General features: G+C 42.2%; 1 protein-coding gene across 1 annotated transcript in view; it reads right to left on the bottom strand.

Annotated features, from left to right (window-relative positions):
• LOC127433097 (extracellular matrix organizing protein FRAS1-like) overlaps positions 1 to 19,866 on the bottom strand; it is a 197,196-nt gene that overhangs the window by 37,793 nt on the left and 139,537 nt on the right. The window contains exons 30-41 of the mRNA XM_051684764.1: positions 14,914 to 15,073; positions 14,256 to 14,428; positions 13,037 to 13,153; positions 10,963 to 11,077; positions 10,075 to 10,212; positions 9,730 to 9,762; positions 7,642 to 7,773; positions 7,219 to 7,347; positions 6,862 to 7,109; positions 6,628 to 6,779; positions 5,755 to 5,917; positions 2,965 to 3,097 (exon numbers count right to left, since the gene is read on the bottom strand). Coding sequence (XP_051540724.1) covers positions 2,965 to 3,097; positions 5,755 to 5,917; positions 6,628 to 6,779; positions 6,862 to 7,109; positions 7,219 to 7,347; positions 7,642 to 7,773; positions 9,730 to 9,762; positions 10,075 to 10,212; positions 10,963 to 11,077; positions 13,037 to 13,153; positions 14,256 to 14,428; positions 14,914 to 15,073 — 1,693 coding nt within the window. The remainder of the gene's footprint in view (positions 1 to 2,964; positions 3,098 to 5,754; positions 5,918 to 6,627; positions 6,780 to 6,861; positions 7,110 to 7,218; positions 7,348 to 7,641; positions 7,774 to 9,729; positions 9,763 to 10,074; positions 10,213 to 10,962; positions 11,078 to 13,036; positions 13,154 to 14,255; positions 14,429 to 14,913; positions 15,074 to 19,866) is intronic.

The following is a 19,866-nucleotide window of genomic DNA, read 5'->3' on the forward strand; positions in this document are numbered from 1 at the left end:
ACCTGCATGGTGGTCATGGTATCCTGGGAGGTGGAGGCAAAAGTCTGTGCTGCACTACGAAACACTGCACCCCCCGCTACATGCCCAGCAGGCCAGTTATTTGTTCTGAGATCTGTTTGGACGCACGTCCTACACTGGGGTCACTCATCCTACGTTGCCTTTCATCCAGGGGCGACTCACACCCAAACGCTCATTAGACAGCGATTCTGGTGGCAATCCCTAGCGCAGGACGTATGTCGATTCGTAGCCGCTTGCCCCGTTTGTGCGACTAATAAAACGTCCTATGAACCCCCAGCCGGGCTCCTCTGGGTTTCACCCCCAGACAACTGAGCAGGCGGAGCAGGCAAATCAGGAGCTGGAAAAGGCCCTGCGCTGTGTGGCCTCCTGTAATCTGTCTTCTTGGAGCGATCATTTAGTCTGGGTCGAGTACGTCCACAACTCCTTGCAGTCGTCATCTATGAGGCTATCACCCTTCCAGTGCAGCCTTGGTTATCAGCCCCCTCTGTTCCCCGCACAAGAACCTGACATACAGGTTCCGTCCGCCCATGCCTTCATTCAGACGTGCCGATGCACCTGGAAATCCACTAGAGAAGCCCTCATATGAACTGGCGCTCATGTTAAGAGGTCGGCGGACCAGCACCGGTCTAAGCCCCCAGCTTATGTGTGTGGACAGAGGGTTTGGTTGTCCTCTAAGGACATGCTGCTTCAACTCCCTTCATGTAAGCTGTCATGGCTCCGGTGAGTTTGTCGGTTTGTTTTGTTATTTCCTCGCAGGCATGGCCAGCACGCACAATCAGTGTTTCCATGGGAACATTGATTATTCCCAGGGGAACGCTGATCATGCTTCTAATTAGCATGCTGAGCAACATCTGGTTCCCCTCTAATTCATTCCCTTCTTAAACCCTTAGATTTTTGTTTAGTGTGAAGTAACTAACCTTACTCTCTCTGCCTAGTTGGTCCTGTCTCGTGTATCTGTTGGATGCCCGTGTGTCGGGTGTATGGTTGCCTTCCAGTTTGCTGCATGTCAGCTGGGTTTCCACAGAGGATACCTCGTCTTTGCCCGCATGTTAGGAGCTAGATCGCCCCATCCTGCTGGGCATTGTTCTGCACCTCACTAAGCTTCAATGGAGGATTCCACAAATCTATTCCTGACTTCCACAATGCACACACTCATTCTACGAACACACTCTTCACGGATTTCCCCTTGCGCGGCCATGGCGTGAGCTTCTCAGAGATCCCCTCCCGCTGCTGCAGCCAGTGCCGGGATCCTCGACATTCATAGTGACTACTCATATTTATTGTAAATAAATAATTTGAACTGTTCCTCTGCTCTTGGGTCTGTTTATCTCGCTGTCGCTCGTTACAAGAAATAGTTAATATTTATGAATAAATAGCTGTGAACTTCAGAACAAAACCAAACCAAAATGACATAGATAAAACAAGTGTGTTCTTAAAGTAGATACATTAAAGTGAACATCAGAGTTGCAGTTCTACATCTGTGCTTTGGATGAAAAACAACATTTTCAACTACACAAAGTGTAGTTTGCTGTTGATGTTTCAGCATGATCTGCATCTATTTTCATCTTAGCTACTCAAACAGGAACACTGCATATACACTGGTGGCCTAAATAATTTTTGCTCTTATGGAAAGAAATTGGTACTTTTATTCACCAAAAAGGCATTCAACTGATCATAATATATAGACATTAATAACATGAAAAATTACTATTACAACCAGAATTTTTTTTCAGAACTTCTTAAACTACTTCAAAGAGTTCTCATCAAAAAATCCTCCACGTGCAGCAATGGCAGCTTTTTAGATCCTTGGCATTCTACCTGTCAGTTCATCCAGATACTCAGGTGACATTTCACCCCACGCTTCCTGTAGCATTTGCCATAGATGTGGCTGTCTTGTCGGGCACTTATCATACACCTTACAGTCTAGCCGATCCCACAAAAGCTCAATGGGGTTAAGATCCATAACACTCTTTTCCAATTATCTGTTGTCCAATGTCTGTGTTTCTTTGCCCACTCTAACTTTTTGTTTTTGTTTTTCTGTTTCAAAAGTGGCTTTTTCTTTGCAATTCTTCCCATAAGGCCTGCACCCCTGAGTCTTCTCTTTACTGTTGTACATTAAACTGGTGTTGAGCGAGTAGAATTCAATGAAGCTGTCAGCTAAGGACATGGGAGGTGTCTATTTCTCAAACTAGAGACTCTGATGTACTTACCCTCTTGTTTAGGTGTACATCTGGCCTTCCAAAACTCTTTCTGTCCTTGTTAGAGCCAGTTGTCCTTTGTCTTTGAAGACTGTAGTGTACACCTTTGTATGAAATCTTCATTCCTCAAAACAATGATTGACTGACGAGTTTCTAGAGAAAGCTGTTTCTTTTTTGCCATTTTTGACCTAATATCGACCTTAAGACATGCCAGTCTATTGCATTTTGTGGCAACTCAAAAACAAACACAAAGACAATGTTAAGCTTCATTTAACGAACCAAATAGCTTTCAACTGTGTTTGATATAATGGCAAGTGATTTTCTAGTACCAAATTAGCAATTTAGCATGATTACTCAAGGATAAGGTGTTGGAGTGATGGCTACTGGAAATGGGGCCTTTCTAGATTTGATCAAAAATTACTTTTTTCAAATAGTGATGGTGCTGTTTTTTTACACCAGTAATGTCCTGAATATACTTTGTGATCAGTTGAATGCCACTTGACACTTAGTGAATTAAGTACCAATTTCCTTCCGAAACAGCAAAATCTGTACATTATTCCAAACTTTTGTCCGCCACAAAATTGTACATAGATGACTGATCTAATCTGAATTTTACACATCTATAAATCTGTGTTACATAGACGAGTGCTCTGCTCATGAATAAAATGGTGCCATCTGAAATTGTTATTGTTACACACAAAGACTTCCACATGTTATTTTTGCATGCATGCACAGAATTAAGAGTCACCTTGTTTAGTGTTCTCAATAAAGCCATATTTAGGTGGGCTGATCAGCCACACCAGCAGATCCTTTCTGGGCATGTCTGGGTCAGATGCAATAATGTGATTGGCTGAGAGCTGGACTCTGCCTCCCTCCTGGACCTTTCCACAGAAAAGACCATTAAGTGTTTAGACACACTGAAAGCACTAAACAGAAGGAAAATCTAAACAGGGTTCCCACTCTTTTTGATCAATTCATTTCCATTATTTTTCCATGACCTTTCCAGTCTTTCATAATTAACGGATATGGATTTTTAAGAAATTGATTTTATATTGCTGGAGCAGATTTCCATTTGTATGTCAGGCACCAATCTTTTTATATTAATATACAGTACTGTGCAGAAGTTTTAGGCACTTGTGAAAAATGTTGCATAGTGAGGATGTCAAAAATAATGCCATAAATAGTTTTATGCAACTGGAAAAAGGAATTGCGATGGGATGTTCAATCTCTCCCATCTTTTTTACTCTTAACAGATGCATATGAGTGTGACAAGGTTCGTAATTTCTGGGCAATGGAGGAGTCAGGAGGCAGCGAACTGTCAACATGAGTATTTTATTACTCTTCAGCATCACACAAAAACGTTAACGAAAAAGGGCTCTTAGTGGCCAAATACACACACAAATGAGTCTTTGATAATCTGGTGGGCACATGCAGCCAACACTCTCTCTGCTGTCTCTCTCTGCCACTCTGATGCTTTGTGCGCCTTCTCAGGTCTCCCTCTGCCATCACTACAACAAGAAACAGGTGTTAGAGATAATGACAACCCAGGTGATGAGCCTCACTGCTCTCTCTCTCTCTCCCGCAGACAGATACATGACCACGCCCCCATCCCCACAATGAGATCATCCTAATTGGTGCCAGACAGATGGCCCGAGGAATCTGTCCACAGTCTGTAGTGAGATTGCCAGCACTGCACAGCTATATAGACAATGTCACAAGCTTCCTCCAGACTGCTGCATGTACAAACAGTCTCTTTAAAAGGCTGGAGGCGCTTCTGGAATGGGCCAAGATGAAGATTAAACCAACAAAATTGCATAACCACCCCAATCGTAAGGGAGTTAGGAGCGACCAGATATCGTTTGAGGTGTATGGGGGAAAGAATCCTGGTGCTGGCAGAGCAGCTTATTCAAAGTTTAGGGAGAGAATATGCAGCAGATCTTTCAGAAAAACACATGGTAGGGAAGGCAGAGGAGGTTGTAAACAGGGCGGTTTCAAGACTGAAGCAACAAGAAATTGTTGGAAGAACCCAATCAGGAAGAGCAGGCCTTGAATGGGGGATGGCTTCCAAACTGTGGTCAGCAGCCTCTAAAAAATAGAGGAAAGCGATGGTAGTGACAGAAGTATCTAAGAAGGAAGAGGAAGGGTATATGATTCGAGCAGTCAGCCAGCAGCAGCAGCAAGGGCACTGGACAGTGTGGAAAGGTACATCTGATAGAGTTTTAGGATGGTCTGACCTATGGAAGGTACCCCAGGTCAGGTTAAGTTTTCTAATAAGATCCACCAATGATCCTCTTCAAAGGTAGACTATGAGAGGAAGAAGCTAAAATATGCTGATCTGGCAGCAGAGTGCAGGGAAAATGGATAGAGGGCTGCCATTTACCCTGTGGAGGTCGGGTGTCAAGGATGTATGGGAAGATCAGTGCAGCATCTATTGAAAGACATCGGTCTCCTTGGATCAGCATTGAAGAAATCTCTGAAGGAAATGACAGAGGAAGTTGATAAAGGGAGCTTCTGGCTATGGTTAAGAAGAAAGGTGAGAAAGTGGGGTGTGCAGAAGTTAGAAAGTAGGAATATGGAACATTTGTGAAATGTGGTGAGGTAGTATGTGGGAGAGGGAAAGGGGTGGGAAGGTATTATTTCCGCTGACCCATTCAGTCCTAGCTGATTACCCCTTAGCTGGACGACTGAAGGCATTGGTGGAGGTGCGGCAGGCAATAATGGCTAGCAGGTTTAGACAACTACCTGTGCATCAGATCATTTACCAGTTAACGCCACACAAAGTCCAGTAAACATAAAAAAAAAGCTAAATCAATATTTGGTGTGGCCACCTTTGCCTTCAAAACAGCTCCAATTCTCCTAGTTACACCAGTATATAGTTTTTCTTGTTAGCAGATAGGATGTTACAAGTTTCTTGGAGAACTTGCCACAGTTCTTCTATCTATTTAGGCTATCACGATTGCTTCTGTCTCTTCATGTAATCCCAGACTGATTCAATGATGTTGAGATTTGGGCTCTGTGGGGGCCATACCATCTGTTTTAGGGATACTTGTTCTTCTTCTATTCAATTCTATTTGCTAAGGGAATGTTGAAATCTAAAATTTCCTACTGATACACTAAAAGCAGAATATATAAAATAACCATCTTAAGACAACTGTTTTTGTGAAAAATATAATGCGCTCAGACTTTTGCACAGTACTGTATTTAAACAATTACCCTCATACATGAACACTTTACAGAGTGCAACTACTCTCAGTTGACAGACTAAAGTTGTCACGCTGACTTGTGGGCAACATTTACATGACACAAACACTCACACAGAGGAATATATAGTCAATGAAGCATTATAGAATGGGGCAAATCTAGAAAAAAAATATTCACTAAAGAAATTGTCATGAATTTTTAAGATTTCACCTATTTCCATGAATTTTCCAGGCCTGGAAATGACCATTTTAAAAAATCCCAGATAATTTAAGGTTTTCCATGAACGTGGTAACCCTGTTTATAACCACTGGAATGGTGAGGTGGAGACAGCGCTCACCTTGATGCCACTGCGGATGGTGACGACGGGTGGCTGCCTCGGTGCATAAGTGATGGTGATAGTAAACATCTGATTCTCCAATCTATTGTTTTCACCATCATAAACGATGAAGTGGAAAATGTCGGTGACGGGTTGGTTCCCAGTTTCAATGGATGTAACGTACCTATTTGTAAAAAACAATATCAAACACCGATCCCAACCTTTGATCTTTCAGCAACATACGTTCACACCTTCAAAATGTTGAAGTAACAGTTGTGTAGAATGTAGATAACGAGAGCTGGGTGAATCAAGAAATACACATTAAAACATTCTAAAAAATTACAGAAAAAACAAAACAATATTTAACTCCCAAATAAGTTAAATACTGCATTTGCTTAAAAAGGAAACCACCAGAGCAAAACAGTCAAATAAGGCAAAAACTTCATTGCCTGAGAGAATTGTTTCATATTTCTGTTTCAGATTCTTATAGCATCAAAGGCAAATCAACACTTCTCTGCGGGGCTTAAAGCAATTAAAGAAGCTCATGTTGTAATGCATGTTTGAGCCTCCCCAAGCAATTCAGCTCTCTAAACATTTAACATGCCTCATTAATGGAGTCTAATATTAACATAGCCAATGGAGGAATATATTGCTATTGATCTGAGAAAATCAAAGATGAGGCCACATAACCAAACCTGAGTACCATATGTAGCAAATTGAAGTGAAAATTACTGAGGTAAAAATCCAAAAAAACAAACACTTTTTTAAAATTTCTATTAGTTCTATTACTAGTATTATTTCTAATACTATTAAATTCAATTCAAATAATGTTAAAAAATATTTGAGTAACAGAGTTCCTTTGTATATAATATACAGCTGATGCAGGGTGTTTACCTGATTTTATGGTTGTTGATGTCTGCCATTGTAAAGGAAGAATATTCATTGAGTTCCTCATGGTCTGTTTCAAATTTGGTTTTCATGAGGATTCCATACATTGGCACAGATACTAACTGCACAAAGATGCTCTCATCTGGAGATTCATCATCCTAGAAGACATTGACAAAAAGCCTTTTAAGTACTACTTGCTTTTAAGCATACAGGAAACTATTCACCAGAACACTTCCTCACCAGATAAGCTAAGTATGATCGTCTGATGATGGTGCTGCTCTTCTCTGCCACTTCCATGGACTGCAAGGCCTTAGGGTCACATCTGGGTGCATCACCTTTGACCTCTGACACCAAGACCTGCACAGTGATGGAAGTCATGGAGATCCCGTCTGTCACAGAGAAGGTCATGGAGTCCTTCTCAGTGGTGAGACCGGCATGCTCATACTGCAGAACGTTCCTGGTGATGTCACTAAAGGTGAAAGTGTCTCCTGAAGTGGAGGGGAGTTTAGATAAATAATAAATCTCAAAATGGTCAGGAAGTATGATAAAAGGGTAAAAAAACACCACAGAAAAAGCAGCAAAGATTGCTGCACTTACCATTGACCATCTGGATCTGGGACCCAAGGTCTACTCTCAGGAGCGTGCCATGTTGGGGGCCCTCTACCAGCTCAAATTCCAGTTCATCAGGGGCTGTGTCAGCATCTGTCACCGCTAATTGCCGACCACCTAGATGACATGGACATAAGTTTTCCTTCCTTGTTTAAAACATTTATTCATAAAACAACAATGTGGAAAAAAGCATCCGATGTGATTGCCGAATCCTGTGTACATGGCAATTAAAAGAAGTGTGTCATTTTCAACACACTTCAGAAGCACGGCAGCCTTGTTAATAGATACCAGACAAATAATATTTTTTGAAGTGAATTTTGATCAAATTTGGGGTAAAATAAGTGCTTGTTTAATTTAAGCATCTTTTAAATTTATTTTATACATTCTATTGCCTAATACATGTGCCCTTACCCACTGGTGCCCTGCCTCCAAGGCTGACCTCCAGCACCGGATCCAGAATCTGAAAGACTGGTGGCTGCTGATGATTGGCCAGCAGCAGGATAGCAAAGTCCATCTCTGGCGTGGTGTGCTCTCCATCAGACACTGACATAGGAGAATGATTCAGACAGAGGAATAAATCACAGATGCACAAGAACATTTGCACTTCAGTTTTGACCTTCAGACCAGTTCTGTCTTCTGTACTTCAGCTCAATATAACACAGCTGAGTGAATGCAATGAAGAGATAAGGAGGATTAATCAGAGAGAGAGAGAGAGAGAGAGAAAGAGAAATAGAAAGACTTACTGTATACAACATAAAAAAGATCAAAGAGACATTATATCATCTCAACCATATCCTTCAAACAATAAACATAAGATGAGACCTACAGGGACAACTTGGGACAAACACCTATACAAATTCTAGCACTGAAGGGCCTTTTAATGTAATAGCCAAGATCAAAATCTCCCCTTTCAGCTGCTCGAACACTGAGAGCTCAGGGGGTGTGGGAACTCAAGTGTGTAAATTTGTTGCATGTGAATCTTTAAGATTGTTTTGATCAATATTTAAGTCTTTTTTTACTATAAATTCTCTCCCTGCCCAGTAGGTGGCGATATGCACGAAGAATGTGAATCGCTAAAAGAAGAAGAATGTGGAAGTGAAAGTTAAAGTAGACATTGTAGTAAAAAGGACTTAAATATCACCCACACCTATTATATTGCTTCTTAAGAAGTGGAATTAACCACTGGAGTCTTATGGATTACTTTTATAATCTTCAAAGTTCTGGCCACCATTCACTTGCATTGTATGGACCTACAGAGCTGAGATATCTTTGTTTATGTTCAGCAGAAGAAAGAAGGCCATACACATCTAGAATGACATGAGGGTGAGTAAATGATGATAGAATTTTAATTGATGGGTTAACTATTCTTTTAAAGCTTTACGGCAAATAACAGATATGACTGCCGATATTATAAATCTATACTGTTTTGCCAGGTTTGTTTTTTCCACAAAAATGTTCTGAAGATTTTTAAATGCAAGTAACATCGGGCATCAAAAAATTATAATATACTGAAGAAAAGATGGAAAACTGTTTATTTTATTTGGAAATATTGTACTGAAAAAATAAATGACAAATAAGCAAGACAAAATAAGCAACCTTCCAATATTCCATCCAATATTTCAAGATGCCGATAATCTAAAACAATGCTAACACTGGCTGATACTCTGTAGGTCACAGATGCTTATTGCATAGGCCTGTTCCTTACAGTAACTGTAGCAACTCTGGTATATAGCAGAAATGGCATTTAACATGGTAATTTCCTGTAAGGGTGTAAGTGATAGCACAAACTTTTTAAAATGTTACTGCTACACTAAATCAGCAGTTGCAATTTAAAAATGTTCAATGCAAATGAGAGAAAACACAAGAGCTTTTTCTTGCCAGAAAGGTGAATAAAGAATAAAATAAATGTTTTAATGTGTACTGTGCCGGATAACAGATATCAGCGGCTGAGCTGTCACAGATTTCATGTTTTCTGACTGTGTGTTTATAGATTTCCTTCAGTTCATTTCCAGCTGAGAATACATATATAATGACAACTCCAGAGAGGAATAAAAAGCTCTTTTAGCATTTACTCCTGACACTGCTGTTATTCTCCAGTAAAGCTTTATTCTTAATCCATTACACTCTATTACTAACAGCATTAATGGAGTTTGTCAGCCCTACAGTGCCCAGTTTCCATACATACATAGAAGGGCATATGAGAGTGTTTGTTAGATTCACTACTCGGATTCATGAGTGCAGTGAGAAGGAGATGGATGCACAATCGTATTCTTCTGTCAGGCGGAATAAAGCATGTGGATGGACTTCAGAATGAGAGAAAGAATTATATACCCTCTTATGAGAGAGAAGGACTCATAAATAAATAACAGCAAGACACAAGGGAATATGGGCTCAACGCAGAGGCACAGAGAGGAGGAGAAGATTTCTGGGTGTGCTGGAAGTGTGTATGTAAAAGGAAAATAAGACAAGGAGTCACAAAAGCCTAAAGTGATTATATACCTGTGAAATGGAGGCTCACTGACTCTGGTAGACCTGCAGGATGAAACAGTGATAGTGGTTACTTTCACAACAATCAACTGCTGACAACTGGCACATGTAGTGAGCAGAGTGAGAGGGCATTATATATTTAAATGTCTAAGTCAAACAGGTGAGTTTTGCACACTTAAGCATCATGCCACAGCCTCTGCGTTTAACTGTTCAGAAGTAGCAATTAGCATTAAATGAGTTACAAATCAACAGTGCACTACCATATTCATTAATTAACTTCCCACACAAACTATACGCATAAATAAGTCATTCTATTACTGCAAAGCAGTTCTTGGCAGCAGCAAAGCAAAGACTAACCTGTAAAAGTGTACTGATAGAGCTCCTGAAGGTGGGAGGGGGCTTGTGGGGGCCTGTAGATAATTTTGCCACTGTTGACATCAGCCTGGGTGAAGAGACGCACATGATGGTATGGTCTGTCCCTGTGCTCTACCGCACCTTAGAGAGGAGGACAGTGACATCATCACAATGTTAATATAACAAGAATGGCTTCAATGTTATATGCTGAGAAATCATGAAAGAAAGAAGGTTGCTTTATATTGGATTTATTCTGGGTCTTGTTGATTAGAGATCAGTGCTGGTTATCAATTGCAGCAGCAACATTTTGCTTGTATTTTTTTCTTAAATTAAATTTTGGGAAAGATGGTGAGTTTTTTCAACAGTGACATAATGTTCATGATTGTTATTTGGGACAGGCAACATCTTATCTGGTTTTTGGAATAACCTCAAAATAAGATTAAAGGCATAGTTCACCCAAAGATGGTGTATTAGCTCATGTCATTCCAAACCTTTATTCTTTCTTTCTTTCTTTCTTTTGTGAAACAAAAATTGTAAATTTATGAAGAATATGCTGGTCATTCTTTGTGTGAATGAAGTCCAAAATGCCAATAACCACTATAAATGTACCATAAAAGTGGTCCATATGACTTGTATTCCAAGACTTCTGTAGCCATAGTGACTTCTATAAAGTATCTGTAGTAATGAAGAACCACAAGCTTTGAAGCTTCTCACAATGATCTTAGATGTGAAATGTCTACTCTTTTATTAGACTTGCTTCATCAAATTTCACCTTTGAAATTCTCTACTCTATATTTAGCAGTACAAAAAGAATAATAATAAAAAAAAAAAAAAACATTATGCTTGTGAGTGCCCTTCTCCTCAATATGACAATAACAGTGGTTTAGTTACCATGGCCTGAGGTGAGCGGCTTGGTGATGTTGTAGACAAGCTTGTCGCTGGGTGTCTCAGAGTCAGTGAAGGAGAGAGCAGAAGAAGATATTACAGTCACACGATCTTCCAGTGCCTACACACACAAACACAACCAAAAATATTTACACTGATGAAGACAAAGACGTCTAGAGATAACGTGGATCAGGTTGACAGTCCAGTGTAAATAAGAACAGTTAGTCATGAACAAACTGAAATATCTTTGAATAGAGTAAATCTACACCTGAATGAATTGAGCCTCCCTTAACTTTACCCTATGTATTAACTACAAATGTTTGAAATACATACAGTACTACTTATACCTTTAAAAGACAGATATAAAAAATGCACATTTCCTCTTACTTAAAAGTAAAGTCTGCGCCACTAGCGATACAAAACAGAATTTAGAAACAATGACAAACAGGCTTCTCAAACTCTCCAACTACCTCTTCCACCCCCATCTTCCATTGCTTGGACAAACAGGCACTCCCAAACCAAACTTACACCATTGATAAAAGGAACAGTTCACCCAAAAAATGAAAATTTTCTCATTATTTACTCACCCTCCTGCATTCCCAGATGTGTATGACTTTCTTTCTTGTGCAGAACAAACATATTTGTTTTGAAAAATATTTCAGCTCTGTAGGTCCATACAATGCAAGTAAATGGGTACCAAAATTGTGAAGCTCCATAAGCATATAAAGGCAGCATAAAAGTAAAAATAAGTATGGTTAAATCCATATTTTCAGAAATGATATGTGTGGGTGAGAAACAGATATCAAGTGTATCGTCAGTTCTGTCAAGTCAAGTGAGTCAAGCTCGCAATTAGCTGATGCTCAGCTGATCATGATGTCAACCAATACAATTCAGACGCTTATCAGAGCGGTCTTATTTAAGTCCTCCATATATTTATTTGCTTAGCTGCCTTTCTATTGCGTGGATGCAAACTTCACTTAACACCCACCTCCATCCCTAGCTCCACATTTTCTCTACATCTGTCTTTTTTTCTGTGCTCTGAGACTACAATCATTTGCCAGTTTAGAATTCCTTTATTCCATGCTCTTGTGCTTGATTTATCAACTTAATATACAGTATTTCGAAGTCTTTAAGTGTCCATTTAGTCTATTATGCAATGAAAGACTGTACCACTTTGCACTGTCAGAATGTTTAAAAATATGGAACAATGTTGTAATAATTCTGCTGGATCTGTTCTGGTACCACTGGGGAGTGCTGCACTCCCTGCTCTGTCCATGCATTGCTGCATGGATGGGCGGAGAGTTTGCCCAGAACAGAACCATACCACCAACACCAACAGATTGCTTAATTGTCTAGAAGTAATAAAGTATTCATTCAAGCATTCAAGTAAATTATTCATTTGATGGAAGTGGTCCTGAATGAATAATATTTAAGTCCTTTTTTACTATCAATCTCCACGCTATTTTGTTTTTGGCGATTTGCATTCTTCATGCATATCGCCACCTACTGGACGGAGCTGGTCAAAGGTGGAGATTTATAGTAAAACTAAAAAGGACTTACACATTGATCTGTTTCTCACCTACTTCTATCATAAAGCTTCTGATATGGATTTAACCACTGGAGTAGTATGGATTACTTTTATGCTGCCTTTATGTGCTTTTTAGAGCTTCAAAGGTTTGGTACCCATGCACTTACATTGTGTGGACCTACAGAGCTGAAATGTTTTTCTAAAAATCTTCATTTGTGTTCAGCAGAAGAAAGAAAGATATACACAACTGGGATGGCATGAGGGTGAGTAAATGATGAGAGAATGAAAGTGCCACAAAGCCACAGTGTTAACACTATTTTTCTTTATACAGTCAAATGGCATACTCATAGTTGTCTCAATGCACATTAAATAATAATAATAAAAATAAAAAAAAATCTCCATTAACTGTTCATATTTGACTCACTGGGAACAGAAGTGCAAGTTTTAAAAAAAAAGCAGTTTTAAGTCTGTACACATCTACATAATCTGAACATCTAATCTAAAATTCTTTCAGCTGGAAAATGTTTTCATCTCCTGCTGTTTGCATCTTACAGTGATCTGCAGGTCGGCTCCAGGTGAGAGCTGAGGCAGGCCGGGGGTCTGTGGCATCACTCCTATAGTGAAGGTCTGCGTATCACTCAGAGTCTCTGGATACACCCCACTTGAAACCTGCCAACAAAAGCACACAAAACTAGAGTTAAATTGCTAGAAAATAAGATACATCTGATTTGCTTTTGCAGATTTTAAGACAGAACCCAGAGAATTCACTTCCCAGAGAATAAATAATTAATCATTAATGAAAAAATGTGTTGGAAAAACACAACTACAAATTTACTTACGGCAATATACAACTCAACACTTGAGCTATTTAATTTTCATCGTAGCCAGTTCCCAAACAAATCTATTTAAGTAATAAACCAGCAATGTCTTGTGCACACATCTCTCCGATAGGTTGGAACTCTTCATGGTCACAATAAGAAAACAATAACACACCTCGGGACATAAACTAAATTGATTGGAACCATTAAAACGCAAATTTTATTTAATGAAGTCTGTGCTGAGGGTGCTGCAGTTAGGGTGCAGCTTCAGGCAAGACGAGAAAAGAACAAACAAGAAGAGAAAGAGCGATTTTCTGGAGGAGGACAAAAAATCTGTTGTGCCAAGAGTCATTAGGGGTTTGAGTTGATGAATTGAATGCGAGTGAATGTCCTTTAATGCCTTTTACGCTGATTTGAGACTGGATTTGAAGACAAATTATCTAATTTATAGTAAAGCAATGCAGTAAGGCTTCTAAAGGGGAAGTTGGACAGATGGACAAATTGGCCTGAGAGTGTGAAAGAGAGCTGAAAGTCTTGAGAAAATAGTCCAATTGGGCGAGAGACTGGAACAATGACTATTAACATGCACAAAAACATTCAGATTTGAATCAGAATTAGGTCATATTCCAATTACCGCCATGTAACACTAACCTGATTGCCATAACCAGATTAAGCTAATATTCCGGTTTCTAGAAATCTGATGCATGTATTAATTAGAATTTGGGTTATTTAAACACCTTATTCAGAATATCCACCATAACTGAACAAACAGTCCAAACAATGGTAATTCTGGGTGACATTAGATACAGACAGTTCAGGATTCTCAATTTACTAACATTTCACAAACCTTGAGTGGAACATCATGGCCTATATTTGCAAGAGTCTCATGGCCTACATTTGGCAGTTCATCATGCACTGTTCAGGCCATGAATGAGTATGTGTGTGTGTTTTACCTGAAACTGAAAAGTGTCTCTCTGAGTTCCGGATCCGTAATGTCTGTACCAGACAGTTCCCTCATTGATATCCTGCTGTGTAAATGAGCTGGTGGGTGTAGTGTCCTGGTCATCTGGGAATGACCACGTCTCCACTGGACCATCAGCAGGCATAGACACCAACACAATCTCTCCTACACAAGCACACACACAAGATGCTGTTTTAAAGAGAGACTTATTTGTGCCATTGAATTGAAAATGAGAAAGCAGGGACAAAAAGCAAGAAAGAAGGAAGGAAGGAAGGAAGGAATGAAAGAAAAAAGAAAGAAAGAAGGCGATGTTGCAGGGTTTCCACATCTTTAGACCAATGAATTTCCATGACTTTTCCAGTCGTGTTTAAAAAATGGGTAAGTGGATAAACGGAAAATGAGAAAAAAAGGAAAGAAGGCAGGAAGGAATCATTTTATCTACTGTAGATTGCACTCACAAAGAACAGCTTCCAACCAATGAAATAAGTTAGAGCTGAGCACATACAGAAAAATGTATATATTTACCAAATAAATTGTATCAATTTCCATGACTTTCCATGACCCGAATTCCCTGATATTTTTCCTGATATAAGACTGTGGGAACCCTGATGTTCAGTAAGAAACACTACAAATGATAAAGAAATTGATACCGTATTTGGGCAGCCCATTCTCAGAGTGGATGGTGTACAGGATTTCAGAGTCACTAGTTCCTTTGAACTGAGCATTGAGACACTTCTTAGACAGCTGCACCATTCCTCCCTCCCTCACCCAGGTCTTGGGCACTGAATGCAGATGAGGAGTCAGTCCAACCTATAGGGAAACATAACGTCCCATTACGATTATTGACTTATTTATTTCAGCTTATAACAGCATGAACAAGGTGCAGGTGTTGTTTATGTACAGTAGTTGAAACAATTTAAAGAATATAAATACTACAAGAAGATATTTTCCTGGCATATTACATCAAGAAACATCAAGGACACCTGCAAATTACAAAGACACATACATTCATATACCTACTCAGCTATCGTTATGCCAGAAAACTTTAGATCTTAACGGGGCTCTGAGCCTCTTACGAGGAGCTCATTGTTTTGAATAAGATCTTCTGCTTCACAGATAATCAAAGACTTTTAAGGATGAGTGAAGATGAAAGCTCAAATTCACAGAGTAAACAACTTGGCACCCTTCCACTACATTCCTGCTGAGTCTGATCCCCTCTCTATGCTGAGAGCAGCATTGATTTATAAGGTAAGGTCTTCACTGAAGAATTTAGTCAAAGGTCAAATAACATCTTGTTCTAAAGGGTCTCACAACTTAATTGACAGATTTGTCTCATTTCCACAGAGCAACTGAAACTTAAACATACAATACTATAAATATTCTATAATTCATTTACATTTGTTAGTGTTGTTACTTATTTCTACCTGTTCTAACCATTAAAAATGTCTTTAAATGGTGTGACCCAATGTGCTCTGTTTGATTTAGCCATATTAAAAACCCCATAAAATGGATTGACACTTGATGCTTTCTGTCCTGTATTGATGTACTTCCTGCTGCAACTGGAAGTTCCCTGTCTGTCACTCACTTGACGTATTGTCGATGTAGTGACACTAGGGGTTCAATCTTGAGAGCCCCAATCACCTTTGCTTAAAACAGAAAAGGCCAATGAGAATTGGCGAGTGGAATTTGCATGCCACTCTCCGCCCCGGACATACGGGTATAAAAGGAGATGGCATGCACCATTCATTCAGATTTTTACTTCGGAGACGAATGCATGCTTGTGTTCGTCCTCTCACCTTTTGCTTACGCTGCTGGATTTTACGCCGCATATCAGCGGACACCCTCGCATGGTCGAGTGTTGTGTTTCCCCTGGGTGCTTCGGTGGCTGAGTCCACGGGTACTAAAAGAGTATATTCAAAAGAGTATATTTCCTTCTAAAAGAGCTCGTGCAAACGCTTGGCGTCTTTTTAAAGATGTCTTTCCGCATTTGCGCTACTGGATGTGGCCTTTATCTCTCCCCTCCGGACAGCCATGAAATCTGCCTCGAGTGCTTGGGGCCCCAGCACAACAAGGTAGCTTTCGTGGAAGGGACATGTTCTCATTGCGAGAACATGCCCATCACAATTTTGCGGTCACGGCTCACTTCCTTCTTTATAAAGCAAGGAGCCACCATGGCTGCTCCCCCAACCTGGTCCGCCCTGGGCTGATGCTCAGCCGGACGGGTCGGCAAGCACCGCGGGTGATCTGGATGTGGACATGGGAGCATTTCTGCCGGCTCAGCCCCGCGGACCTCCCATCCCCCAGTATGCTCATTCTATCCGGAAGAGCTGTCGAATGATATAGGCGGTCCGCCTCAGGGCGGATTTAATGTGTCGTTCATGGCTCGCGACGAGGATGAGCTTTCGGTCGCAGCATCGGAAGGTGGGCTTCTGCTATCAGAAGCGGATGAATATTCTGAGCTCCCACCCACAGGCACTAGAGCACAGGATGAGGCAGATGCTGAGATGGCAACCGTGCTTGCCCGGGCAGCTGCGAACATCGGGCTAAGTGGAACCCTCCACCCTGCCCTGAGCATTCGCGGCTGGATAATGGGCTTCTGGGCTCAAGCGTGACTCACGGCCACACCCCGCCCCAGTGCCTTTCTTGGAAGTGCACGAGGAGCTAACGAAGTCATGGAAGACACCCATACATGCTTTGCGGGCTCGTCCTCCCTGACTACCCTCGACGGCGGTGCGGCTGAGGGATATGTCGAGCTACCCCAGGTAGAGTGTGCTGTAGCAGTGCATTTATGTCCAGAAGGGTGCAGTCACCTGGCGCGACCGATCAAGGCTTCCTTCCAAGGCCTGTAAGTTCTCTTCCTCATTAATGACGAAGGCTTACAAGGCCGCGGGTCAAGCCGCGTCAGTACGATGCCAGGATTGGTTCGCGGCCATCGACCTGAAAGACGCGTACTTTCATGTATCGATCCTTCCTCAACACAAACCCTTTCTTCGGTTTGCCTTCAAGGGACGAGCATACCAGTACAAGGTCCTCCCCTTCGGTCTGTCCCTGTCCCCACGCATCTTTACCAAGGTCGCAGAGGCTGTTCTGGCCCCGCTGAGGGAGAAGGGCATACACATTCTCAATTATCTCGACGACTGGCTAATCCTAGCTCACTCACAAGACCTATTGTGTCCACACAGGGACCACGTGCTTCATCACCTCAACCGACTTGAGCTGCAGGTCAACTGGGAGAAGAGCAAGCTCTCCCCTGTGCGGAGCATCTCTTTTCTCAGTATGGAGTTGGACTTGGTCACTCTCAAGGCACGTCTTTCAACCGAACGTGCTCAGTCATTATGTATGCCTTGAAGTGGCGTCTCTTCGCGAACTTGTGTTCTTCCCGTGGGGAAGACCCACAGAGATGCGCCGTCGGGTCTGTGCTGTCTTTCCTTCAGGAAGGGCTGGGGAGATGGCTGTCTCCCTCTACCCTGAAAGTGTACGTGACTGCCATAGCAGCTTATCATGACACACTGGATGGGAGACCCTCACAACAGCATGACCTGATCAACAGGTTCCTCAAGGGCACGAGGAGGTTGAATCCTAGACCTAGACCGCGTCTGATTCCCTCTTGGGTTCCCTCTGTGGTCCTACCTGCCCTACAGAGAGCCCCCTTTGAGCCCCTGCAGCAGGCCGAGCTCAGCACTTTGTCTCTGAAGACAGCCCTCCTGGTGGCGCTCATTTTCAACAAGAGGGTGGGGGACCCGCAGGCGCTCTCTGTTACCAGCGAATGCCTGGAGTTTGGGCCGGCACACTCTCATGTGATCTTGAGCCCCTGGCCCGTTTACGTGCCCAAAGTTCCCACCACTCCTTTTTGGGACCAAGTGGTGAAACTGCAAGCGCTCCCTTCAGAGGTGGAAGACCAGGCCTTGTTGTTGCTGTGTCCAGTTCGCGCCCTGCGCATCTATCTGGACTTCACACAGAGCTTTAGATGCTCGGAGCAGCTCTTTGTCTGTTTTGGAGGACAGCAGAAGGGGAAAGCTGTCTCCAAGCAGAGGCTAGCCCATTGGACTGTGGATGCCATTTCTCTCGCATACCAATCTCAGGACTTGCCGTGCCCCTTGGGAGTCGGGGGCACTCCACTAGTGGTGTTGCATCCTCCTGGGCACTGGCAAGGGGGGGCCTCTCTAGCGGACATATGCAAAGCTGCGGGTTGGTCTACACCCAATACCTTTGCGAGGTTTTACAACCCACGCATAGACCCAGTTTTGACCCGAGTGTTACGCGGTAACAGCAGGTAGACCGGGTGGCCGGTTGGGTGTATCGCTTGCATTGTGCCTTTCCCCTTTCTCAAAAGGTGATAATGTGCACCTTTTTGTCCACAAATGTTCCCCGTATCTGGTGAACCCCGGACGCCTCTTTAATTCATTAAGCACTGTTCGGTGAACTCAGTGGAGGAGTAACGGCACCAGGCCCAGTACTCATGGTATGCCCCTTTTCAGGTGAGCCCATGTGCTTGGGCTCAGTGCTCCATGCATGGTGATTCCCCCTTGGTAATCCCATATGATGAGTTTCCACTGTTCAGGTTTCCCCTTAGGTGAACCCTGTGTTTCCCCTCACCAGAGCTTTCTCTGCCTCGGCCACTGTTGCTGCGTACCCTCTCTGTAGATTGGATCCTCCGGTGGTATCATTCCATATGTGAACTTCCCCGTTGGTAAGTCCATGTGAGATATTCTCCACATGTTAACCTCCCTCCGGTAGGATGTGATCTCCGTAGTGCTCCACCTCCTGGAGAGGGAAGAGCATTTCCCAGCATTATTCTAGAAAGTGCTCAGCGGGAAATTGCTTAACAGCAATCAGGTAAGGCTCCACCGGTAGCCTCCTTGGGTAAGTGCCTCCTCCCCCATTAATAGGACTAGGGAGATGCCTTACCTAACTCGCTGGAAGGTCATGACGTGGTTGAGCGCTCGCTGCGAGGCACGCAGCAGCTTGCCCGTGTCCACTCTTTCGTACCTCGTGACACGGTTCAGTGCCTGCGGCGTTTCCTATAGGAACCCCTAGAGTCACTACATCGATACAACGTTGAGTGAGTGACAGACAAGGAACATCTTGGTTACTGATGTAACCTCTGTTCCCTGATGGAGGGAACGTAACGTTGTGTCCCTCCTGCCACGGCACTGAACCAGCTGCTGACATGGCCAGGACTCTCTATCGGCTCCACAGCATAAATCTGTGTGGTGCACGCCATCTCCTTTTATACCCGTATGTCCGGGGTAGAGAGTGGCATACAAATTCCACTCGCCAATTCTCATTGGCCTTTTCTATTTTAAGCAAAGGTGATTGGGGCTCTCAAGATCGAACCCTTAGTGTCACTACATCGACACAACATCTCGTTCCCTCCATCAGGGAACAGAGGTTACATCAGTAACCAAGACGTTTGGGTGGTACATATTGAAGGGCTCATCCCTCTTTTAATAAACAGCCATTTGTGTTAGTTACGTCACAGCCATGAATCTACTTCTTAGTGAGTAGCAAGTGGTTTTGGAGGAGGGTCATTTTCATTCAAGAGGACATTTGATTAGACAACAATCTGTGTATAACGCAAGATTTATTAAGAGTCATTAATA

Source organism: Myxocyprinus asiaticus, chromosome 4 (assembly GCF_019703515.2).
Source record: "Myxocyprinus asiaticus isolate MX2 ecotype Aquarium Trade chromosome 4, UBuf_Myxa_2, whole genome shotgun sequence".
In the NCBI taxonomy this organism is placed as follows: Eukaryota; Metazoa; Chordata; class Actinopteri; order Cypriniformes; family Catostomidae; genus Myxocyprinus; species Myxocyprinus asiaticus.